The sequence below is a fragment of the Castanea sativa genome, chromosome 5 (genome assembly GCF_040712315.1).
Source record: "Castanea sativa cultivar Marrone di Chiusa Pesio chromosome 5, ASM4071231v1".
Lineage (NCBI taxonomy): Eukaryota > Viridiplantae > Streptophyta > Magnoliopsida > Fagales > Fagaceae > Castanea > Castanea sativa.
In genome coordinates, this window is record NC_134017.1 from 13,428,977 (window position 1) to 13,451,479 (window position 22,503).

The following is a 22,503-nucleotide window of genomic DNA, read 5'->3' on the forward strand; positions in this document are numbered from 1 at the left end:
CTTAGAGTTTTGTAACCAAGTGTTTTTTGATCTTCATTGTTGATGAAGTGAAGAACATTGTAGCTAACATCTTCTTCTCAAGTTGGTGTGTTAATCACGTATTGGGAGCCATGCATCATTGGTAAGTCACGTATTAGGATTCGTGCAAAAGGGTGGCATTCATATATTGAAGAGTTCAGAGGTTCTGAAGCGGTAAAAGGTTTCTGCTGTAAGTTCATCTATAAGATTGTAGAGTTTAGGGACAAAGATTTTGTATTAGATCTGAAAATTCTCTTTACTATAGTGGATTGCTTTTCGGGAAGGTTTCCCCCTAAGTTTTTTACTATGATTCTAGTTTGTTTCATTGGTTTTCTTGGGTTATCATATCTTGTCTTATTTACTTTCCACTGTGCATGATATTAACATGATATTAATGTTAGTTTGTTTTATCAAGGTCTATTTATAATAAATCTAATTAACAACTTGGGTTAAAAATTTGTTAATCCTATCAACTGGTGTCTAAATTTCCCAACAACATATGATCTATTAAAGACTGTTTGGCCTTCCACTATAACATAAATTTTTGCTCCCAAAAACACCATTTGAAATGGGTATTTTTGTTGGATTGTTTTTGAACTTATGGTCTTACAAAAATGGTGTTAAATATAATTAGTGTTGGGTATTTTGGTCAGATTGATTTTAAAACTTTGATTTTTGTTTCTAGGTTAGATTTTGTTTTGATAAAGGTATTTGGTTAGAATCTGCTTTCCTTAGGATATTTGTGTCACATTTGGTTTGCTTTTGTTTAGAGTATTTGGGTTAATTGGTTTTGTGTATTTGTCAATGATGTTTTTAAAATAGATAAAAACAAATGCAATCATGCCTTTCTTTTCATTTTTCTTAAGAGATGGGAATGGTGACAATCTTAAGTTTGGAAGACTGTATATTTTTTTCCACGGTAATGGTTACCAATTCCTATAGATAACCATAAGTCCAAAAGGCCCATATAAAATCCCCTGGGTTTGAGTTTAATGGCAGAGTGAATTACATCCATGGAAATAATAGTGATTTTAATGATTTAATGTGAGTGTGTGTGTATATGTATATATTTTATCCTTACTGTGTGTTTGTTTAATCCATATAATCATTGTTAAAATTAAGGATATGCACATGTTTTGATCTTAGCCACTTTGAGATGTACATATATATTCTTGATTACTGTCTTGATTTCTAGCTGATATTTCTGCTATAATTGTTAAAATTATGCTTTAAACTTGATTTGGTGTACTTTGCGGAGTTTGATGTTGAAATAAGCTTTATTCTGAATTAATATATTATAGGTATATATAAACAAGCATATAAGAATATTTGGGTTTAGGCTTACTGCTTATGCCCTTCATATAACAGTATCATGAAATAATGTTTGTAGATATTGATTTAAAGGTGATTGCTTTTGCTTTCTCTTGATAACAATTTCAGTGCATTGGGAGATATCTTGAACCTACTTATTCATTTCTTATTTAGTTTCTTTACTTTTTTTTCTCAATGGATTTTCTTGCTTCATATTTTTTTTTTTAAGTTCATCAATTGATGTATTATATGATTATACCATTTAGTTGAGTGTGATGCTAGCAATTTATTCTGTTTATATTCTATTATTGTATTTATGAGCTATATGAGTTATGATGCTAGTAATTTGCTGCTATGGAACTCATTTGACTAAAGCAAAAAAAATTTGAGCTGAAAACAATTTTTTCTTTTCTTGTTTCCCTTTTTAGGTGTATCTCTTGAACCTATTTGGCTGCATATTAATTGGAAATGTTCATAGTTTGTATAATATTGCATTCATAAATCCAACATATCGGCTGAGGCTTTAGAAAAATTGGAGTCATCACTATAATGGATGGGCAAATTCATGAAATGTGCCCACTTTAATTTTTTTGATGTAAGTTTTTTTGTTTTTTATTTATTTTATGTAAGTTGTGTAAACTTTTTGTTGGTGCAAACATAATGATAATGGAAATAATACGAACAGAAACTGAATAATATTTCTTAATTTTTATTAGTTTAAAGAAAGAGATTACACAACACTATTTGGACTGAGGCGCGACACTCGTTCTCTTTAAGGAGATTCAAGCCCTTGGTTGGCTAAACTTTGTAATCGGTGAAGACCGTCTCTGACTTGTCTTTCTCAGGATACAATAGCCCAACAAGTGTTGTATGGCTAGAACAACCTTTGCACAAAGTGTTCAAGCCCAAAGCTCCACCAGAAAGAACACCCTTCCTTGCCAAGAATCTCTCTATTTTTTGTGTGTGCATATTGCAGCAACTTGGATTTTGTCTGAATGGGTCTATTTATAGGCTCAATGGGCCTCAGAAATTACTACCCAAATTAATCTGATTAATTAGGTCAATTATTCTAATATAGTGGGTGTTACAAGATTAATTGTTGGATATTATTCTGATGGGCTAGAGTTACACAATGAATGGTGAGATAAGGAGTTTTCTGAATAATGAAAAGGCCCAAACGGATAGTCCATTAAGTGGGTTAATGGCTCATTATTTTCCATAATAAATATGGAATATTAATTCGGGCCATTTACTCACCAACGGATATGGTAATTACTCTGAATGGGCTGTCAAGTAGGAGGATCCAAGGTGCTGATCCATTTCCAAATATGACACCTCCCCCTTGCACACGTATCTGGCCCAATATTTGAGATAATTCATGTTAGCCCATTAATTACCATAATTAAAAAGAATAAGATACTCTCTCTCATTTTCGATATGGGATTAAATATTTTCACTAACTCCTCATCTTCCACATTCACTCCCACATCTTTACATTTATGTTATAAAATTTATTCATTTTAATTATTTACTATTAAAATACTCCAACACTTTTTGTTGTAAAATTGGTAATACCTTTAACATTTTCCATATGTTCTTATGTTTCGATGCTTTGATTGGGGAGTTTGGTTTTGTGTGATAATATTTTGCATGGGAAATTACAGGTGAGACATCATTAATACTTCAAAGCATAATAGAAATGATTATACATGGGGGAATATTACTATAAAACTGGTAGAAGCATATGGTAGATTAATGTTATGCTTTTATTTTGAAGCAAATAGAAAGAAGATGTGCTTAATAGGTTGGGTTTGAGGATAACAATTTCTTTTTTATTTACATTTTGCTAGAAGGGTAAAGATTGTTGAGGGATTGAGATAGTATCAAAAACTACATGTGTGTTCCAAGATTACTTCTGAATTATAAGAAAAAATGATTTTATTTGCGTCTACATAATTTCAAAATTAGATAATTATGATATAATTTTGTCTCTGTTTTGATGAAATAACTTAAATTGATGTATCTCACTATAGGTGCTAGAAAACCATCTTCACATGGATTTGAAGTTGGTATTGTCATTGCAGTACTATCATGTTTGACACTTTGTAGTTGTTGGATGAACACTTTGTGAGCTTGGATGGTTGTTTATGTTGTAATCTAACGTTAAAAAATTTAGAGGAATTACCCTATATTAGATTTTTATCTTAGCATTAAAATTCGATTTTCAAATTCTATTTCAGATCTCTAGCTTTAGAGACTATATCTGAAATAATTCTATCTTAACACCAAATTTCATGAATCTTCAAGGATGAAGTTCAAAATTCTTCCATTTAAATGAAATCAAATTACTTTTTTAGATAAGCAAAATGAAAGCTAATGCCTGAATAGCACCGTGTAGAAGTTAGTTTCATACTACAAAGTATGTTTAAAGTGGTGAGCATAGTCGCAGAACATTTTAAAATACATAAAATAATATTTAAGCATTTTTAATGTATTTAGCACACCCACTCCTATTCTTGCCTTTATTTGACTATTTGCTCATGTCCGTGATTACATGGCATTAAAGGCTAATATAATGTTTCTGTAATTAAATTCTAATATTAGTTTATTTCAGCAATTAGTTAAATTAAACTTCATGCCTAGGACGAATTATAGTACATTGTTTGCTATATTAAGCTGATTTTTTTCTAATATGTAAAATAACCCCACGCATTGCATGTGTTAAATGCTAGTTATGATAGGAGGATTATAATTTATATGTTTACATTGTGAAATGTTTAAAGACTGAATGGGTAAATTTTTTAAAACACTTGTATCATCTAGCATCAGATATTTTCAAAGGTCAAATTTTAGTTACAAAATTGGTTGTAGTATAAAACTACAAAATTGGTTGTAACCAACCTTAATATATTTTTATTGAAATTGAAATTTGACAAATTTATAATTGGATTATATTTTCTTTTTATATCCTCCATACTTGCAAAATTTCTAGAAAATTAAAAATTAATAGTTATGTCATCAAGAAATTGTTTACATTATAAATTTTTGTAATTTAAAATTATACGTAAAATATAAATTTATTGATCATATATTAAATAATATCTTATTGAAACAAAATTTGACATGTGTATTAAGAGCGTAAAGAACATGCAATAATATTAATTTTTTCAAAGGAAGTTATAATCTTAGACTATAACCAGTTTTGTAGCTATATTTTATTCATTCTCAAATCTAGTCAACATTTTTGGATATGTTAACCCAATCTTGCAACTAAAAAACCCCAAATTTTAGATACTTATAAATATGCAATCATAATATATTTTAGATATAATATCTTGTAACTCAACCCAATCCAACCCAACCCAATCCAACCCAACCCGGTAGGTTAGGTTTGTTTTTAGGGGTTGATGAGCTGGGTTGGGTTACCAATTTTTTCTTTTTTTGTTACCGGTCAGGCCAAGTTTGGGTCTAGAGATTTATAAATCCACCTAATCTAACTTGACTCACCTATATTTAACATACGTTAAAAATGTATATTATATATTTTTGTTAATTAGTTTTTGCCTTTCTCCTTGATATAAAATATAACCATATTTGATCTCTTATAATGAAGTTAGGAAAGAACTATTTAATATCTTACAAACTAAATGTAAAGAACTATTTAATATCTTACTAAATGTTATTTGGTTTGATAATTCGTATATGGTGGTGCTAATATTTACAATTTTCATAAAATGGCAGAGAGCAACAAATATTTATAATATTGCTGCTATATATATTCAATTTTGTTTCTAAACTGTAGACCATATGATTATCACTATCTGCTCCACCATCACAACAACTCTTATTTATTTGCTTAGCGTAAATTGAAGATCCAACCCTGAATACAAACCACACGAAGGCGGCAATTTGATAACGGGCCATTTGTACGCAACCGCCTATTATTTTTATACACATATTGCGTACACTTCCATGTGAGAATTTTGCGTACCTATTTGCTGGTTACTACCTTGCCAAGGGAGTTTGTCCAGTATGCACAAAGTTCATTCCACTGATTTGGTTTAAATCTATCTCAAAGCCCTCATGCTTCCGAGCCAATTCCATTGCCAAACATTGCTTTAATTCCATCACTACATAAGTCATGGTTGGCCTTTGGATGGAAGTGGGAGACACACAAGCCATTGCCACTTCTATTGCTTTCCAAACAGAATTAATGTCGAGGTCTCCTTCTAACCTTGGATCCACAATATTCTTAACATCCCCTCTTTCAAGCATGGAACTAACCCATTTAATTATATGTACTTTCTCTGGAGCTTTAGTGATTGCAAGTTGCCCTGTGATTATTTCCAATAAAACAACCCCGAAGCTAAAAACATCACTCTTCTCATTCAACCAGTTTGTTGCATAGTACCTGTAAGCCAAAGATGTAACGTAATCTATATCCAAGCAAAAAGAGAACCAGGTAATTAAATGATCTACTATTCCAAGTTATTTTATGGTTAGTTTTGTGATAGGTGAACTTAAAAATATTGTGTCTGAAAATTCCACCTTCTCTAGTTACTTTGGTCAAACTGTCAGTATCTTGTTAAAAAACTATATACTTGGATCAAAGGAAAGGGAAAAGAAAAGAAATTAAAGGCTTTAATAACAATGAGTTTTTGGAAAACTTCCGGAATGATCATATATCAGCAAAAATTTCTTACAATAGCCATGCATTATGGGAATCTGAGCAATTGAATTGATATATGATTGATTTTAGGTTAAGTATGGAGAATTCAACAAAAGTTTCATAGATTTTTTTTAATTTAAAAAAAAAAAAAAATTTAAATTTTTTTTATGAAAAGAGTTGTAACTTTATTTTAGTTTTTTGAGAGAGTTATAACCTATGGCATTTGCCAAATCAAGACACTAATCGATTTTTGATGTAGGCAGGAATTGAACTTCAAATCTCTTATTCAACCATTAGAAACTTTACCCGTTGAGCTAATTAGAACCTACTGTAACATTATTTGATTATACATTGTATGAGATATTTGAACTTTTCTATAATTTTCACAAAAAAAAAAAAAACTTTTCTGTAATTATTATAAAGTTGTTAGAAATAAATATTTATTTATGAAAATTATAGACTTTTTTGGGAAAAATTGATTTAATAATTTCAATTTCTTAATTATACTTAAACAATTGCTATTTATTCCATACTAAAATATTTTCCAAAAATATATTTCTTTCATCAAATCAGCTTATTCAGAATTTCCGACATTTTCAAAATAGGATCAAGCATCTTGGAGATTGTGAAAAGTTGAATAAAATCTTTTATGGAGCTTTAACTTTCCGAATGTAATATTCAATACGTTTTAGAGTCTATTATATATGGATTCAGATCCTCTAGAGTTCTTAGGGTACTCTACCAAGTAGAGTTCATTAAATCCTAACTACTCTTTAATGATTTAATGATCTAGATTTTGCCATGTCAGCATTTCATTAATAATCATCTTAATTGTTTTGTTTACAACATTATTTTATTATTTCAAGAATATTATTAATGAAATGCTGACATGGCAGAATCTAAACCATTAAATCGTTAAAGAGTGGTTAGGATTTAATGAATTCTACTGGTAGAGTACCCTAAGAACTCTAAAAGATCTGAATCCATTATATATATATATATATATATATATATATATATATATATACACACACACACACAATGTAATAATGCGGTGGACTGGAAATTTCCAATAGAGGTAAACGTTGGCTTAGAAACTAGTTCATTCTAGGCCTTATAATGTGTAACTCAGTATTTTGAGCCTAATTAGGAATATATAGTGTGACCATAGTCGTATAGATAGATAGTATATGAACTTAGTATTATAGGTATGAACTTTTTAATAAAATAAAAAAGAATTGTTATTTATTGCTTCATTGAAACTATTGATTTTGTGGGTTCCAGTTAACTCAGCTGGTAAAATCTCTGATGGTTGTATAAGAGATCTGGGGTTCAATCCCCGCCTACACCAAAAATTGATTGGTGTCTTGGTTTGATAATAAGGAGCAATTATCAAGAGCGGACGTCATAGGTTGAAATTCTCTACAAAAAAAACTATTGATTTTAGGGGGCATTTAATTTGCCATGATATTATATATACACTGTAATATGGATACCATTTATTTTGCTAAAACTGAAATAAAATAAAATAAACAAAAAATTTTAATGTCACATCATGTTAAGGTGCATCACATTTATGCCCACATCATAGCAAGCCAAACACCCCTTTATTGAGATGATATCGAATAGTCTATGATGTTTACATTAGGGGTAGCAAAATTGGACACGATCCGCGAACTTGACACGACCCGACACGAAATTAGCAGGTTATGGGTTGAGTTTTAATGAGTTTGTGTCATATTTGAGCTAACACGACAGACCCATTTAATGAACGAGTCGGGTTAGTGTTCAACACATAAAACCCATTTGATACGCCCGACCCATTTAGTTAAATGACATTTTACTAATATACCTTTCAAACTCTAAGTCTATAAACTTATTAGTTGTTTGGTTTTTTTTTTTTTGACATATTGTGATTGATTATTAGTGATATTGAGATATGCTTTAGTTTTGAATGATTATTTGTGATGCAGTTACTTGTTAGTTTTGAATTTTATATTAAAAATATTTATTTGTTTGTCTTTTCATAATATTTTTTTCATTTTAATAAAATCTGATAAACAGGTCGGTACAACTGACTAGTTTAATAAATGAGTCGTCTTAGGGTTGAGAAATTTTGATCCGTTTAATAAACATATCTGGTTAGTGTTGAGTTATGTAGTCGGATACTCACGAGTAAATACAACACAACCCCGATACGCAAACACAAATTGCCACCACTAGTTTACATTGCTTTGGAAAATTGTTTACTGGTACTTTTATACTTAATCGGGCTTGTTAGGAAGTTGGTTACTTGCTGAGTAGTCAAGCTCACTCTATTTCCTCCACTTTTATTTTCAAATTGTATTGATAACAATTAGTTTTGAAGCTTTCATTGAGTTTTTCGCATTAAAAGAAATTATGAATATTGGAATAATATCAGACTTTTAGTGTTTAGTATTTTTGTCGTTTAGTATTTTATGCACTTGAAGTTTTGGGTTTTTATTTTCTCTAATATCTGAAAATTCTTTTGCCATACGAATTATTTTAGTTAGTTTTCATTTTTATTTGTTGAATAATATTTGAGGTTAAATATTAGTTTTTGAGAAAGGCTTTACATATATACTTGTAAAAGTAAGAACTTATAACGTGTGTGATGCTTTTTGTATGCCTAGCTCATTCGCTTGACAAACACGTACATATCAAAAAAATTAAAAATTAAAAATTTAATGACCGCCAAAATTATGTAATTCGTCGAGAGCCTTATAACATAATTTGTTGGAGTCTTTTAGATTTTCCAACAAATAAATCTTGGGTTCAAAACTCTCACCATTTTTGTAATTATTGATTTATCAAAACAAAAACAAAAGTATGCAATGCAAATACTCACTCAGGGTCAAGGTATCCTGGGGTGCCAACAACTTTTGTTGAGACATGAGTGCCACCTTCGTTGGGGATAACTTTAGACAACCCTAAATCAGTTAGTTTAGCATGAAAATTTACATCTAATAAGATGTTTGTAGACTTCATGTCGCGATGGATAATGGGTGGCTTGCAACCATTGTGCAAATACTCTAATCCTTCAAAATTGAAAGTTTAATTTCAGGCACAGTAGTTCAATTACACCAGAGAGAGAGAAAGAGAGAGAGAAATATGTACTTGCTGACCTTGTGCTGAATCCATCGCTATTTTGAGTCTAGTTTCCCAATTCAGTAAACATGCATTTTTATCTGTAAAGAAAAACAGATCAAACTAAATAATTACAGTCTAATGAACTCACAAATTGAAAGAAATTTAATATTTTTATAGTGAAAGATTCTTAGTATGATCAATACCTGACAGATGCATTGCCAAGTTTCCATTTTCCATATACTCATAGATGAGCCCAATATTGGTGTTTTCATGGCAATATCCAACAAAAGAAGTCAAGTTTTTGTGATGAACTTTTGTAAGAAAATTGGCCTGTAGATTAAGGTAACACTTTAGTTCATATATCATGTGAACTCAAAAAATTTCATATATGATTTTCTTATACAAATATATAGATACACACACATATATAAGTGGGTTCGAAGGTTTTTCTTTTTATATATAAAAAAATTGTTATTTTAAATATTAATATATAATCATAAATATTTAAGTCAAGATTTTATAAAATATCGTAAACTATTATGGCTTACCTTGGCCTACTGTTGTTTTAAGGTTACTGTGATCAGTTTAATATGGAATTAGGCAAGGGTAGAACTAGAATTTTATGAATAGGGGCCAAAATAATAATAAATATAAAATTGAACCAATTTAATTGTGTCATACAAGAAATATGAAGAATTTGGGGGAGGGGGGGGGGGCGCTAATCATATTTCTTTTGAAAATTTTAGGTAAATTTTGGGGTAAAAATCTAATATTTATGAAGTTTGGGGGAGTCAAATATATATATATATATATATTTGGTAAAGTTTAGGAGACTTTAGGGGTAATTTTATAAAATTAGAAAAGTTTGGGGGGCCACCCTTTTAAGTAGGTCCACCCCTCGAAATAGGTTTTCATGCCAAACTACATCAATTCTCTTGCTTTTGCTCTCTCTAGCTTTCTTTCCCCTACATTTTATTTATTTATTTTTTCTTTCTTTATTAACTTAATTGGTACTAAAATGACACTGAATGAACATACAATAAAGGCTAATTCTCTTTCTAGCCTAATGGAACCTTTAAATCCATAAGGAATTCCTTGAATCCACAAGGAGAACTTAAAATACACCAAGATAAAAAATTAAAGGAGAAGAAGAAGAAGAAGAAGAAGAAGAAGAAACCTCTCTTGAAAATATTATTATAAATATGAGTTCAAAATTTTGTTTTACGTTGTACAAGCCTATCTAAAGGCTCCAAAAAACTTATTTTGCAAGTCAAAATATTCCTAAGCTGATCTTATTTAAAACCCTAATAGGACTCTAATTTGACCAAAAAACCCTTAGAAACCCTTAAAAACACTTAAAATCAAGCACATAAAATCTTAAATACTAAAATTCTGAAAATTAACTAAAAAAAAAAAAATAAATAATAAACGATACAAATTATCCCCCATATTTTGTCATACATTGTAGACACCTCATTTTGTACCCAATTAATTAACGTTAGTCCCCAGTCCCAATGATGAGCTTGACATGTTTACAAAAGGTAATTAAGGTTATTTTGATAGTTTGGAAATAATCCTAACTCAAAAGTACTCAAATCGCTTTGAAAACGATGCTGAAAAATGACCTTTCTCACTGTTTGACCATAACTTTTTTATTCACAAAGAATTTTTGAGTGAGGCCTGTTTCATTGGAAAGTAGACATCTTGGTCTTCAATTTGAACACAAATTTATGCCTAATTTGGACTAAAAGTTTGTGAGTTATGACTGTTTAAAGTCAGGCCATCAAGGCTGTCATAATTAGGGTTTCTAGGTTCGCATGCGTGCGTGAGGAGCATGCATGCACGCGCAGCCCCAAACCCACGTACAAAGGACGAGTTCCAAAGGCCTAGAACTTCATTTTTTAGGGCCCAAAGCCTCCCTTTTTGATGGAGCCCGACCCTTAGACCCTGTGGAACAGCCAAAACCTTCTATATGAGCCTAAAAACCCTAGTTTAAACATATAAATACAACCTTATGCCTCAAAACTAAATCCCTAGCAAGGGAGAGTTGATTTTTCCCCTAAAATTTTCCAAAAATCTTTTCTAACTTTGAACTTTTAGCACACACATCATTGAGCACGTTTTTGGTTTTTCAAAATCTCCCTCTATTAATCATTAGGGCAAAAACTATTTTATAATCTCCTTTAAAACCTTTCTCAAATAGTCTTTTCAAGAACATCTTTTTATTTTGAGTTATGATTAATTATGAACTATTGAATACTTTGATCCTCTTTATTATCATTCAATCTTGTTGTGTTGGCACTGAGGGGTTGGTTAAAATATCAACCAAGTTGTGTTCCATAAGTAAGGTGAGATGATTTTTGTATGAAATCTCTTGAATGTTCTACAAAAGTAAAAGCTAACTTTAAAAAGGTTAAACTTGAAAGAGATGATTTGATTGAAAAATTGGATGAAGCTAATAATTTGAATGAAAATTTTAAAAATTAAATTTCATCTCAAGTAGACAAAATTAAGAGTTTGGAAGAGCAATTAGTTGAATTTAAAACTGAAGTTGAAAAATTAACTTGTACCAAACTTGTTGTTGAGCCTAACTCAAAAGAAAAAGATTTTTGTATTCCTCCATTTAAAGGAATAATGAAGAGTTGAAGGCTAATATTGCTAGGATAGACAAAGGTAAATAATTTGATGTTAACACTGAAGATTCTAAGCCTATGTCTAAAATTCCTCCTAGGTTGAATAAAAATTCTGAATTTGTCCCCACTTGTCATTATTATCATATTGTTGGTCATATTAAGCCAAATTGTCTTAAGTTGAGGTCTCTGTTAACCTTTAAGGTTAGACTTCCTTCTAGGAAGCCGAGTGGCTCTAAAACTGCTCATGTTTGACACCATTGTGGTGTTTCTGGACACATTCGTTCTAATTGCTTTAAGTTGTATCCTCAAAAGTAAGTGTCCAAACAGGCACAGGTTTCCTCTCAAGGATCTACACATTTGTTTGGAGAGTAATTAAAAGCTTTGAGTTTTTTAACTCAATTTCAGGAGAATTTTAATTCTTCTATGTCCTTTAGTAGACATACTAGGACATATGCCTTTTCATCTTCACGGCTAAAGACTCGTGCTGTGTGGGTGAAAATGGAGCCTAAGACTTAATTGTTTTTTCTGTTTGTCCTCTATTTTAATTCTTTCTATCTAAAGTAGAACTCTCTTTGCTTGATTTCTTATTTGCTTTTGGAATCATGCTTTCATGCATCTGCATATTTTTTTCATGCTTTCATATTGTTTTTCTGTTTTTGTTTGGTTGTTAAGTTTTTTTTGTTTGATTTTCAAAATAAAAAGAGAAAAATCATAAACATACAAAAATAGTGTGTGTTTGTGTACATTGGTACTTATGTAACTTGGGTGGCCATTGAAACAAAGTTTTCTAAACTTTTTATCTCTTGTAGCTTAGATGAACATCTCTATGCACAACTAAGCAAGTGAGCTTTGTGGCTCATGTTTGTGATGAGTAAGATTAAGTAATCTTTTGTACATAACATTCGTATCACTTTTTTTGATGGGCAGGACTAGAAAATCTTAAGAGAAAGGTATAAATAACCATCTCACCATTGTTGCCCACCAATTATGAAATGACATCTGTATGCTTTGGCCTAGCAAAAGTGCAATGTCAAAAGCTTAACATCATTGGATATTTCTTTTCTCTCTCTTATGTGCCCATGCATGATATGCTTAAAAGAAAATATGCAAAGAAAAATAAAAGTAAAAAGAATCAATATGCTTTACATATAATTGCTAGCGTGTTTTCTAGGAGATGTGGGAGTTATAGGATGTACCTCGAATATGATAGTCTCCATCAAGTACTTATGATTGTGTGTGAGTTATACTTGTGTTAATGTATGCTCACTAAACTGTCTTAACTTGTTTTGAAATATAAAATTGGTTAGACTTGTTTAATGTGTGTATTTTGGATCTTTTTGCTTGACATTTTTCTTGTTGAGAGATGTTTTAAAGAGATTAAAATGTTGTTTGGATCTTTCGTTGAGTAGCTTGCTTAATTGCATTCATTTAAGTGTTTTTCTCTTCTTTGAAAAACTGTATTTAAGCAATCTTGACAGTTTCTCGATACCTCTCGATAGCTAGCTATCCATCGAGACCCTCTTTCTTCTTGTCACGATAGAAATTAACGCAATCTCGATCCATCGAGATTTTTGGACTTTGTCCCGATAGCTTTTCGACAGATTCTTGATCCATAGAGAAAGTTTCAGTCTGCTTGATAGATGCTCAATAGCTGTTCGATTCATTGAGGTTGGCTTCTGCTCGATAGCTGCTCAACAGCTTCTCGATGTGTCAAGATCCTCTTGCATGCATTTTTTTCCACATGTTTTTTATCTTTCTATTATCTTGTCATCCACAGCATTTTGTTTCATTACATTCATGCATTTATATGGATTTCTTTTGCCTCCTTAATCATCTTTATGTTTCATGGGTGAAGCGTTCTAGCTTCTTGTACCCTTTGTTAATCATGACAAAAAGGGGGAGAATTTGTGGTTTCTTTTTTAAGATTCTACAAGTTAGGGGGAGAAATACATGCCCTTGTAAGAGAGAGTTGCATTTCATCTTGTTAGGGGGAGTGTTTACCTCCTTATTGTTATAGGAGCTTCTTTTAGCTTCTTCTTCTTGTACACTGGTCTTGTGACCATGTTTACATACATTGTGCTTATCTTTTATATATATATGATGTATGTCTTTCTCACCTATTTATACATGTGTTGTTTCTTTTCTATCTTTATACACGTGTTTCTTCATGTATGCAATCTTTTAATTTCTACTAAGATGTCTTGATGAGTTTTGTTTAAAGTGTTTCAGAAATGCAGGTTGTCAAAATCTTTCTTGCCATGAACTCTTTTCTTGTAAAGTTTTTCAAGAGTTTGTGTTAGGATAGATTTTATTGTTTTCAAAAAGTGAGTATGAGTTGAGTGGTTTATGACTTCTCTCATATTTCATTTGTTGTTGTAGTTTTGTCACGGATTGCCAAAGGGAGAGATTGTTAGGAAATATGTGATTAATGTTAGGAACATATGTCATTTAAGATTGGCTAATCCTTTGACAAAACGCACTTTACTTGTATTTGGATAGATCTAGGATGTGTTTAATACTGCAAAGAACAATAGTTCAAGTCTAGTATTGAAGCCATGCAAATCTATCCAAGAAAAAAAAATGAAGAAGTGTTGATTCATTAAAGCTCAATAGCTGCTCAACAGATACTATCTATTGAGGCTCGACAGCTGCTCGACATATACTATCTATTGAGAATTACAAAATCAAAATTTTTCAGATATGATTTTAGGCCCATGCTGACATGTATGTGTAGGGTTTCTTTTCTCACAACCCTAGATATATATAAGGCTTATTTTAAAGGCCGCCACACAAGAGAATACAGGGAGAACATATGCAAAAGTGATCGAGTGATTATTCTCTCTGAAAGAAGCTACTACATCTTTGCGCTTTAGGGTTTTGTAACTAAGTGCTTCTTGATCTTCATTGTTGATGAAGTGAAGAACTTTGCAACCAACATTTTCTTCAAGTTGGTGAGTTAGTCACTTACTAGGAGCCTTGCATCATTGGTTAGTCACGTACTGAGATTCGTGTATCAAAAGAGTGGGGTTCATATGTTGATGAGTTCAGAGGTTTTGAAGTGGTAGAAGGTTTTTGCTGTAAGTTCATCTATGGATTTGTAGAGTCTAGGGACAAATGTTTTGTACTAGATTTGAAACTTCTCTTTACTGTAGTGAATTACTTTTCGGGAAGGTTTCCCCCCAGGTTTTTTACTGTAAGACTAGTTTGTTTCATTAGTTTTCCTAGGTCATCATATCTTGTCTTATTTAATTTTCCTCTATGCATGATATTGACATGATATTGATGTTTGTTTGTTTTAACATGTTTTACAAAATAGATCTAATTAATATCTTGGGTTTAAAACTTGTTAATTCTATCAACCGGGGTCTAAATTTTTTAATAACTTCAAAACTCTTTGGCCCTTCTTGGGGAACTTTTGAAGACCATGGTTTTCTTGACAAATTTTAATTGGTTTAATCCTCATTCTTATCTACCTAAGCAGACGTCTTAGAAAGGAACGCCGCTTCTCCCACTAAATCTCCTTCTTGGTAGGAAAAAGACTCCTTTAAGTGATTCATTCACTTATCTTGCATCTCTTGTGTGTTTATGTTGCTTTGAGTCTATCTAGTTTTATTTCTTTTTAGATATGCTTGTTTGTTTGTTTTGTTTATTGCAATCTATAATTAAAAAAAAAATTCTAAAAAATACAAAAACAATGTGTGCTTGAGTATACTAGTACTTTTGTACCTTTGGATGGCCAAAGAATCAAGATTTCTTAACTTTGTATCTCTTGTAACTTAGATGAGCATCTTCATGCAGAACTAAGCATTGTGAGCTTTGTGGCTTGTTATGTGATTTGTATGATTTAGTTAATCTTTTATCATTCACATCTTTATCACTCCTTTTGATGGAAAGAACCAAAAAAATCCTAAGAGAAAGGCATAAATAACCACCTCACCACTAAAATTCATCAATCATAAACATTTGTGTGCAACTCATAAAAACTGTGCTCGGTAAGGTGTAACACTTGTATAGTAAGAACAAGATATTTGGCTAACATAATTGGGTATTTTCTCATCTCACTTATATGCCCATGCATGATATGCCTTTTTACTTAAAAAGAAAAATATACAAAGAACATGTAAAGCAAAAAGAATCAAAATCCTTTTAAATATGGTTGCAAGCGTGTTTCTAGGAGATGTGCGAGTTATATGATGCATCTCAAAGGTGATGGTCTCCATCAAATGGTTATGATTGTGTGTGAAAGTTATTGATTCTCCTATATCATTATTCTCATATGATGGAAAACTTGTGCTTTCTTGCAAAAGTTTCACACACAACACACAATTCTTTACTACTATTGATACTATTGTACGGGCACAATGTGATTTGGCCATTTCAAGGAATACACGTGGTAGTATAAGCCTACTAAACTGTCTTAACTTTAAAAATAAAAAATAAAAATAAAACTAGTTATACTTGTTTAGTGTGTGTTTAGATCTAGGAATGCTTTGCATCTATAGTTTTTGATATGTTTGAATGCTTAACATGCTTCTTTGATGCTTGATTTGGTGGCTTTCATCTCATGTGTTTTTCCTCCTATAAAAACCATGTTTCTATTTACTCAATAGCTTCTTGATACCTTTCGATACAAGCTTCTTCTATTGAGGTTTTATGGGTTTTTCTCGATACCTCTCGATATATAGCCCGATCCATCAAGCCATATTTTGATCTCTCTGGTTGCTCGATAGAAGCTTAACACCTTCCTCGATCCATCGAAGTTTTTAGCCGTTGATAGATCCTCATTACCTCTTGATTTATTGAGAATTTGCTCTCAACACCTCTTGATACATCCTCGATCAATCGAGATTCCTGATTCTATATATACTTGAGGTTCAACCCGGTTCATTTCTCACTCAAATATTTCGATCTCTCTCTCTTCTTTCTTGATCCAAACCCTCTCTTTTCACCAAAAACCTTCTTTTCTTCAAGATTTCAGTCTCTTCCAAGCTTGAAATTCTTAGGTTGGGTTTCGTTGCTATGTGATCATATGATCATGCATTGCATTCTCTAACATTTTATTCACATGTTCATGAGTTCTAGGATAGTGTGATTGATTATATATTGCGAGTGTTGTAGTTTGGATTGGGTTCTTGTCCATGATGCAATTGTTTTTGCACGGTACATGCTCATGGATTCCCTGCATTGTTCTTTTCTTCTTTATCTTTCCTATGCATCGTTTCCATTGTGTTTTTCTGTTTGCTCCTTCCTTAGTTTCCGACTATGGCACCCAAGAAATTTGCTTCTTCGAAGAACCTGATATCTCGTCATGGTTCTTCATCTTCTTCTTCTCTTTCTACTAAAGATAGGTTCCATGATTTAAAATCCCAAAATGATTTTGAGAACTTTTGTGACAAGGTGATTCATTCGGAATGCCAAGTCATTTTGTTTGATTTTTTAGACACTCCTCTACCCGTTGCATTTAGCACTTGGGGTTGGGAATCTCTCTGTGAGAAACCCTCGAGGTATCCCAGCATGTTTATATAGGAATTTTACTCTAACATACATGCTATCGATACCTCTATTCCTTAGTTTACTACGGTATTCTGAGGAACATGTATCGTACTTATCCCGGAGCTCATTTTTGAGGTACTACATGTTCCTAGGGTTGCTCATCTTGATTATCCTAGTCATCCTCATTTCTGCTCCATCTCTCGAGGCGAGTTAGTCCCACGATTTTGTGAGATGGCCATGGTGTGGGATGATCTTCTTAATTTCACCACACATGACTTTGCTAAAGGTCCAAGGATTCTTAATATGGCGATGGCCTTTGTTCTCACACCATGGTCTCATTATAACACTATCACTGAGCCTCGGGCTCATTTTCTTTTCTCTCTCTTAAAAGGTCTCTTTACAGACTTTCCTTCACACGTGATAGTATCTATGATAGATATCTATCAAGACATTTCTACACATGATAAACTAATCTTTCCTTCAGCTATCACATGCATTTTCACACACATGTACATCCCTATTCCTTTTACCTCTCTCTTCTCCATCATAGGTGCTATTAGTTAGGGATCTATATGAAGGAGTGATGCACAGCTGGCCACTAAGGCCAAGCGGCCTTGTGAGAAGTTCACTCCCGCCTAGTAGGACGAGGCTGATTTTCGAGCTGCTAAGGAAGCTGCATATGCCTCTTGACCCTCTTCCTTCTTTGCTCCATCTTCTTCTTCTGAAGTAGAGGCATCTCTCGCTGCCATCATGGATCGGCTCCAGCACATGTGTTCTGATTTTAGTAGTCATCTTAATCTTCTTTCTAATGAGATGTGTTAGATGAATACTAAAATTGGTCGTATCACTCGCCGACAGTCCCGTCTTCGTGGCTTTGCTCCTTCTCTCTCGTCTAATTCTTTTGAAGAGTTGTCTGATGGTGGAGATGATGAGAGTGATGATGCTTTTGGCTGTGCTTATGATGGTGAGATGACTATTTTTCAGTGATTCAACCTTTGTCACTTGTGACAAAAAAGGGGGAGTAGTTTTGGTTATGAGAGAGTAGTCACATTGTTAGGAGGAGGGCTAGACTAGTGATAGGGGGAGAGTGTTTTTGAGATATGTAGTGAGGTTTTGTTGTATAGTTTTCTCATTACATGTACCTTGGTTTTGTGACCTTTTACATACATTGTACTTCTTATATATATATATGATGATGATGATGATGATGATGATGTATGTTTCTCACCTTTATCTCACATGTGCTATTTCTTTTCTATTTTTATTCACTTGTTTCTTAATTTTTATAACTTGTCTATATTTCGCACTTGATGCCTTGATGGATCTTGTTTGAGTGTTTTAGCTAAGACAGGTTGCAAGTCTTTCATGACATGAGCTCTCTTCGTGGAAAGTTGTTCAAGAGTTCTTTGCATTAGTTAGACTTATGTACTTTTTGTGTAATAGTTATGGAGATTGTTGTTTTATACTTCTCTCGTAATTATGCTTGTGGTTTTGTCATGAATTGCTAAAAGGGGAGATTGTTATGGTCATATTTTTTTATGTAATTGGCTAATCCTTTGACAAAATTCATTTTACTTGTAATTTGGTAGATCTAAGTTGGGTTTGATATGTCAAGAAGTATGCTGTTCAAACATATTAAGTGATATCATTAAAAACATAAAGTTGATCCAAGAAACAAGTGAAGAAAAGCATTTTCATTAAGTCTCGACACAAGCTTAACAGATGCTTCTATCGAAGTTTAATGGAGAAGTTAGACACAAGCTCGATCTATCGAGATCTACGATTTCATAATTTTCATATTTGAACTTCGGCCCATGATGATTTGGATGATCAGGGGGCTGTTTGGATTTGTTGTTTTCATATAACTTTGTTTCCATCACCCATAACTCAAAATATGTGGGTCCCATGAAAAAAAAAAAAACTCAGTTTGGATTTTTTTTCAAGTTTAGTTTCCATCACTCAATTCTTTGATTTTTTAGTGATGAGTTATGGAAACTGAAAACACATTTTAGGTGTTTTCAAGTTATGGAAACAGAGTTATGATGGCATTTTGGTAATTAAACCCACTTCACAAGACCCACTAGTCTTGTCAAGTCAGGTTTCCCTTCTCTCTCCCACCGGTCACTCTCTCTTTTCTTTTCTTTTTTTTTTCTCCAATTTTCTTTCTTTATCTCTTCTTCTTTTTGTTCTTCTTCAGAGCAAAATCTCACCCACACCGTGTTTGTCCTTCACCCTTCCCACGTCAACCCATCTCTCTTTTTCCTTCACCGACCCACTCCAACCCATCTCTCTTTGTCCTTCATCATTCCCACGCCGACCCAGCCCTCTCCATCCACAGTCTTTTGTTGTTGTTGTTGTTGTTGTTGTTGTTGTTGTTGCTGTTGTTGTTGTTGTTGTTGTTGTTGCTGTTTTTGTTATTGTGGTTGAAGCTGAATCTTCAAACTTCAAAGGTTTGGAAAAGGAAAAGGAATTCCTGGTCTTTTTAATTTTGGGGAATCCAGGTTTTAATGGGTTTGTTTCCCTAACTAGGTATTGTGGGTTTTTGTTATTTGGGTTTGAGGAAGATGAGGTGAGATTGAGGTTTGGGTGTTTAAGGAGGCCTAGGAAAGGTTTGATTAGTTGGGTTCAGGTTTGTGTTTCGGGAGAGACACAGGGTTGAAGGGTGAAGGGGAAATGAGAAGTGAAGAAAAATGGTGGGGTTCTGCTAGTAGGCTAACAGAAGGCTCTGAGTGAGGAGTCAAGCATGGTTCCCACAAGTAGTAGACAAATTTGAGTGATGAGAAGCTAAAAATATGTGCCAAACGGGTGGGGCTTAGAAAATTGGGGTATTTTAAGTGATGAGTGGTGAGTGATGAAAATTAAGTGAGGAGTGATGAGTGATGAAAATTAAGTGAGGAGTGATGAGTGATGAAAAAACAAAAAAACCAAACAGCGCCTAGGGTTTCTTTTCTCACAACTCTAGTCATATATAAGACTTATTTTAAAAGTCATCATACATAGAAATAAAGAGCTAGAACCCATATTCTTTGTGTGAAGCTACTGCGTTTGTACGCCTTAGGGTTTTGTAATCAAGTGCTTCCTGATATTCATCATTTATGAAGTGAAAAACTTTGTAGTCAATGACAATCAATCAAGTTGCTGGAGTTAATCACGTACTGGGATCTTTGTAAAGGAGTTAGTCATAGATTGGAGATTTATGCAACGAAAGAAAGAAGATTACTACAATATCAAGTTCAATTAGGTATTAAAGTGAAGATTCAACTGTAGGTTGGTATTGTAAGTGCACAATTGTACCTGGACCCAAAAAATGAATGTTGGGCTCAGGCCCAATGAGCCTTATACAATAAAATTTGTAGAGTATGAGTTTGAAATCTAGGTTCGGGATGTTGGAAGTTCAACTAACAGGTTGGAATGTTACAATCCATGCAAATGATGAATGAATATAACAAATAGATCTCCTCAAACGTAAGCCGAGGATGGTTTGTATAAATATTCTCTTTCCAGGTCAAAGTTTACAATCCTTAGTTTCTATTTTTGTTTAGCAGAGAAAAATTGCCGATCCCCCTCTCTCTCCTCCTTGCCTCCTTATATGCTTCTTCTATACTGGCTCGTCCACGTGTCATACAAATCTTCCTCTTAGATACTTGTCCCATCCGCCACCTTCTTAAAGTCTTCAAACCATAGCCAAAAAGCTGAATTCTATTGTTCAGGGGTCATTTCCCCATTAATGTGGCCAGGAAGGTAGATGCAGGGTCTTTAATGTGGAGGTAGCAACCTTTTCCTTAGATATTTATCTCATGTCCTTGCATCTTAGAGGGTGCTTGGATCACCCTCTTACCCATCAGTTTTTCTAGGATTCTGCCCTTAACCTTCTTGGCAAATCCCAGGGTCTTCGGCGGACCTGTCTGAGGAGACATTCATCCTCGGACAACTCCTCGGACCTCTGCAGTATAGGTTGACTCGTGGGCTTAGGGGCCTAGTGACGAAAACAAACTAGTACCGATTGATCAAGCCCAAAGCCCATTTGTTTATTTAATTACTCTTACCCCCCATAATAACCCCTAAAAACTTTATTTTTCCCTCCTATCCGATGAGAAAGATAAAGTTTTGAACCAATTAGTACACATTCTGCATGTTCTGTAGACTGCCACATGTGTGGGGATCCTTTCGTTTCCCTGAAAATGCCGTCTGACGCTTCGAAGCCCGGAACATGCGCATTTATGATCGCAAATTATATCCTGTTCCCCACGTTCAACGGTGAGATGAACATCCAATGGTCCAGGTTCTCCCCTTGAAAATTTGAGCGGGACAAATCTAATTTCGAGGCCGCCTCCCGCACATCAAAACACTTGGAAACCCGCGCCTTCATTCATTTCTTCAGAATTCAATCATATCAAAGTATCAATCATCGCCTTTTTTCTCCGGAAACTCATGATGAACCGCATAACCAAATCCAGTAAGTTTTCGCTTTTCTTTACTCCTTCCTTCTCGAATTTTGTCCTCGGCTCCACTCTAAACTTCTTTTCTTCTTTAAACTCGTATTTTCGCTTCTCCTAGATGGGTAGATTCAAGTGCCTGGTTGATACCGACGCTGGTATAGAAGGGTTTAGGGCCAAGTACCATATTCCCAACGACGTAGGTCTAAAGTATTGCCCAGTAGCAGCCATGGGCAGCGCTAGGAAAACGGAAGAAGTCATCATTCCGATGATTGCCTTCATAGAAGGTGAAATGACTCTTCCTATGAGAAATGTGACTAGGGAATACCTTCGTAACCATAGGTTATGCCCCGACCAGTGCGCACCTAACGTGTTTAGGGTCTTAGGTAATGTCGACGCTCTAAATGAGCAAATGGGCCTAAACTTCACATGGCACAACGTTGCCTTTATGTACGAGTGCCACAAACTTAAAAACGTAGGATATTATATCAAATCACGGTCCAGCATAGCCAGGTTGTCCTCTTATCTGCCTAAATCCAACAAAGGCATGAAGGACGACTACCTCATCGTCTTAGGGAACTGGCATGACGGCCCTCACTACCCAGTCGTATGGGGAGATCCAGGTGTGACTCCTTAGGAGTTAGATTTACTAACCTGTAATTCAATCCTGCTACCTTCTACTACTTTAATCCTCATTTCTCACTATTGATTTGACTTTTTATGTTTACTACTAATCTGACCATGTTTGTCTTCTCGGATGTTTTTTCTCATAGATAAACAGCATGTACGCCCACGCCTGAGCTTCTACAACGTTGCCGACTTAAATCGCGTT

The 22,503-nt window shown here is 33.5% G+C and overlaps 1 protein-coding gene across 1 annotated transcript in view; it reads right to left on the minus strand.

The window, feature by feature from the left end:
• Nucleotides 1-5,334: 5,334 nt before the first annotated feature.
• The window catches only part of LOC142634777 (putative LRR receptor-like serine/threonine-protein kinase At1g05700), a 30,120-nt gene continuing 12,951 nt past the window's right edge, over nucleotides 5,335-22,503 (minus strand). The window contains exons 10-13 of the mRNA XM_075809042.1: nucleotides 9,313-9,439; nucleotides 9,145-9,207; nucleotides 8,868-9,057; nucleotides 5,335-5,740 (exon numbers count right to left, since the gene is read on the minus strand). Coding sequence (XP_075665157.1) covers nucleotides 5,335-5,740; nucleotides 8,868-9,057; nucleotides 9,145-9,207; nucleotides 9,313-9,439 — 786 coding nt within the window. The remainder of the gene's footprint in view (nucleotides 5,741-8,867; nucleotides 9,058-9,144; nucleotides 9,208-9,312; nucleotides 9,440-22,503) is intronic.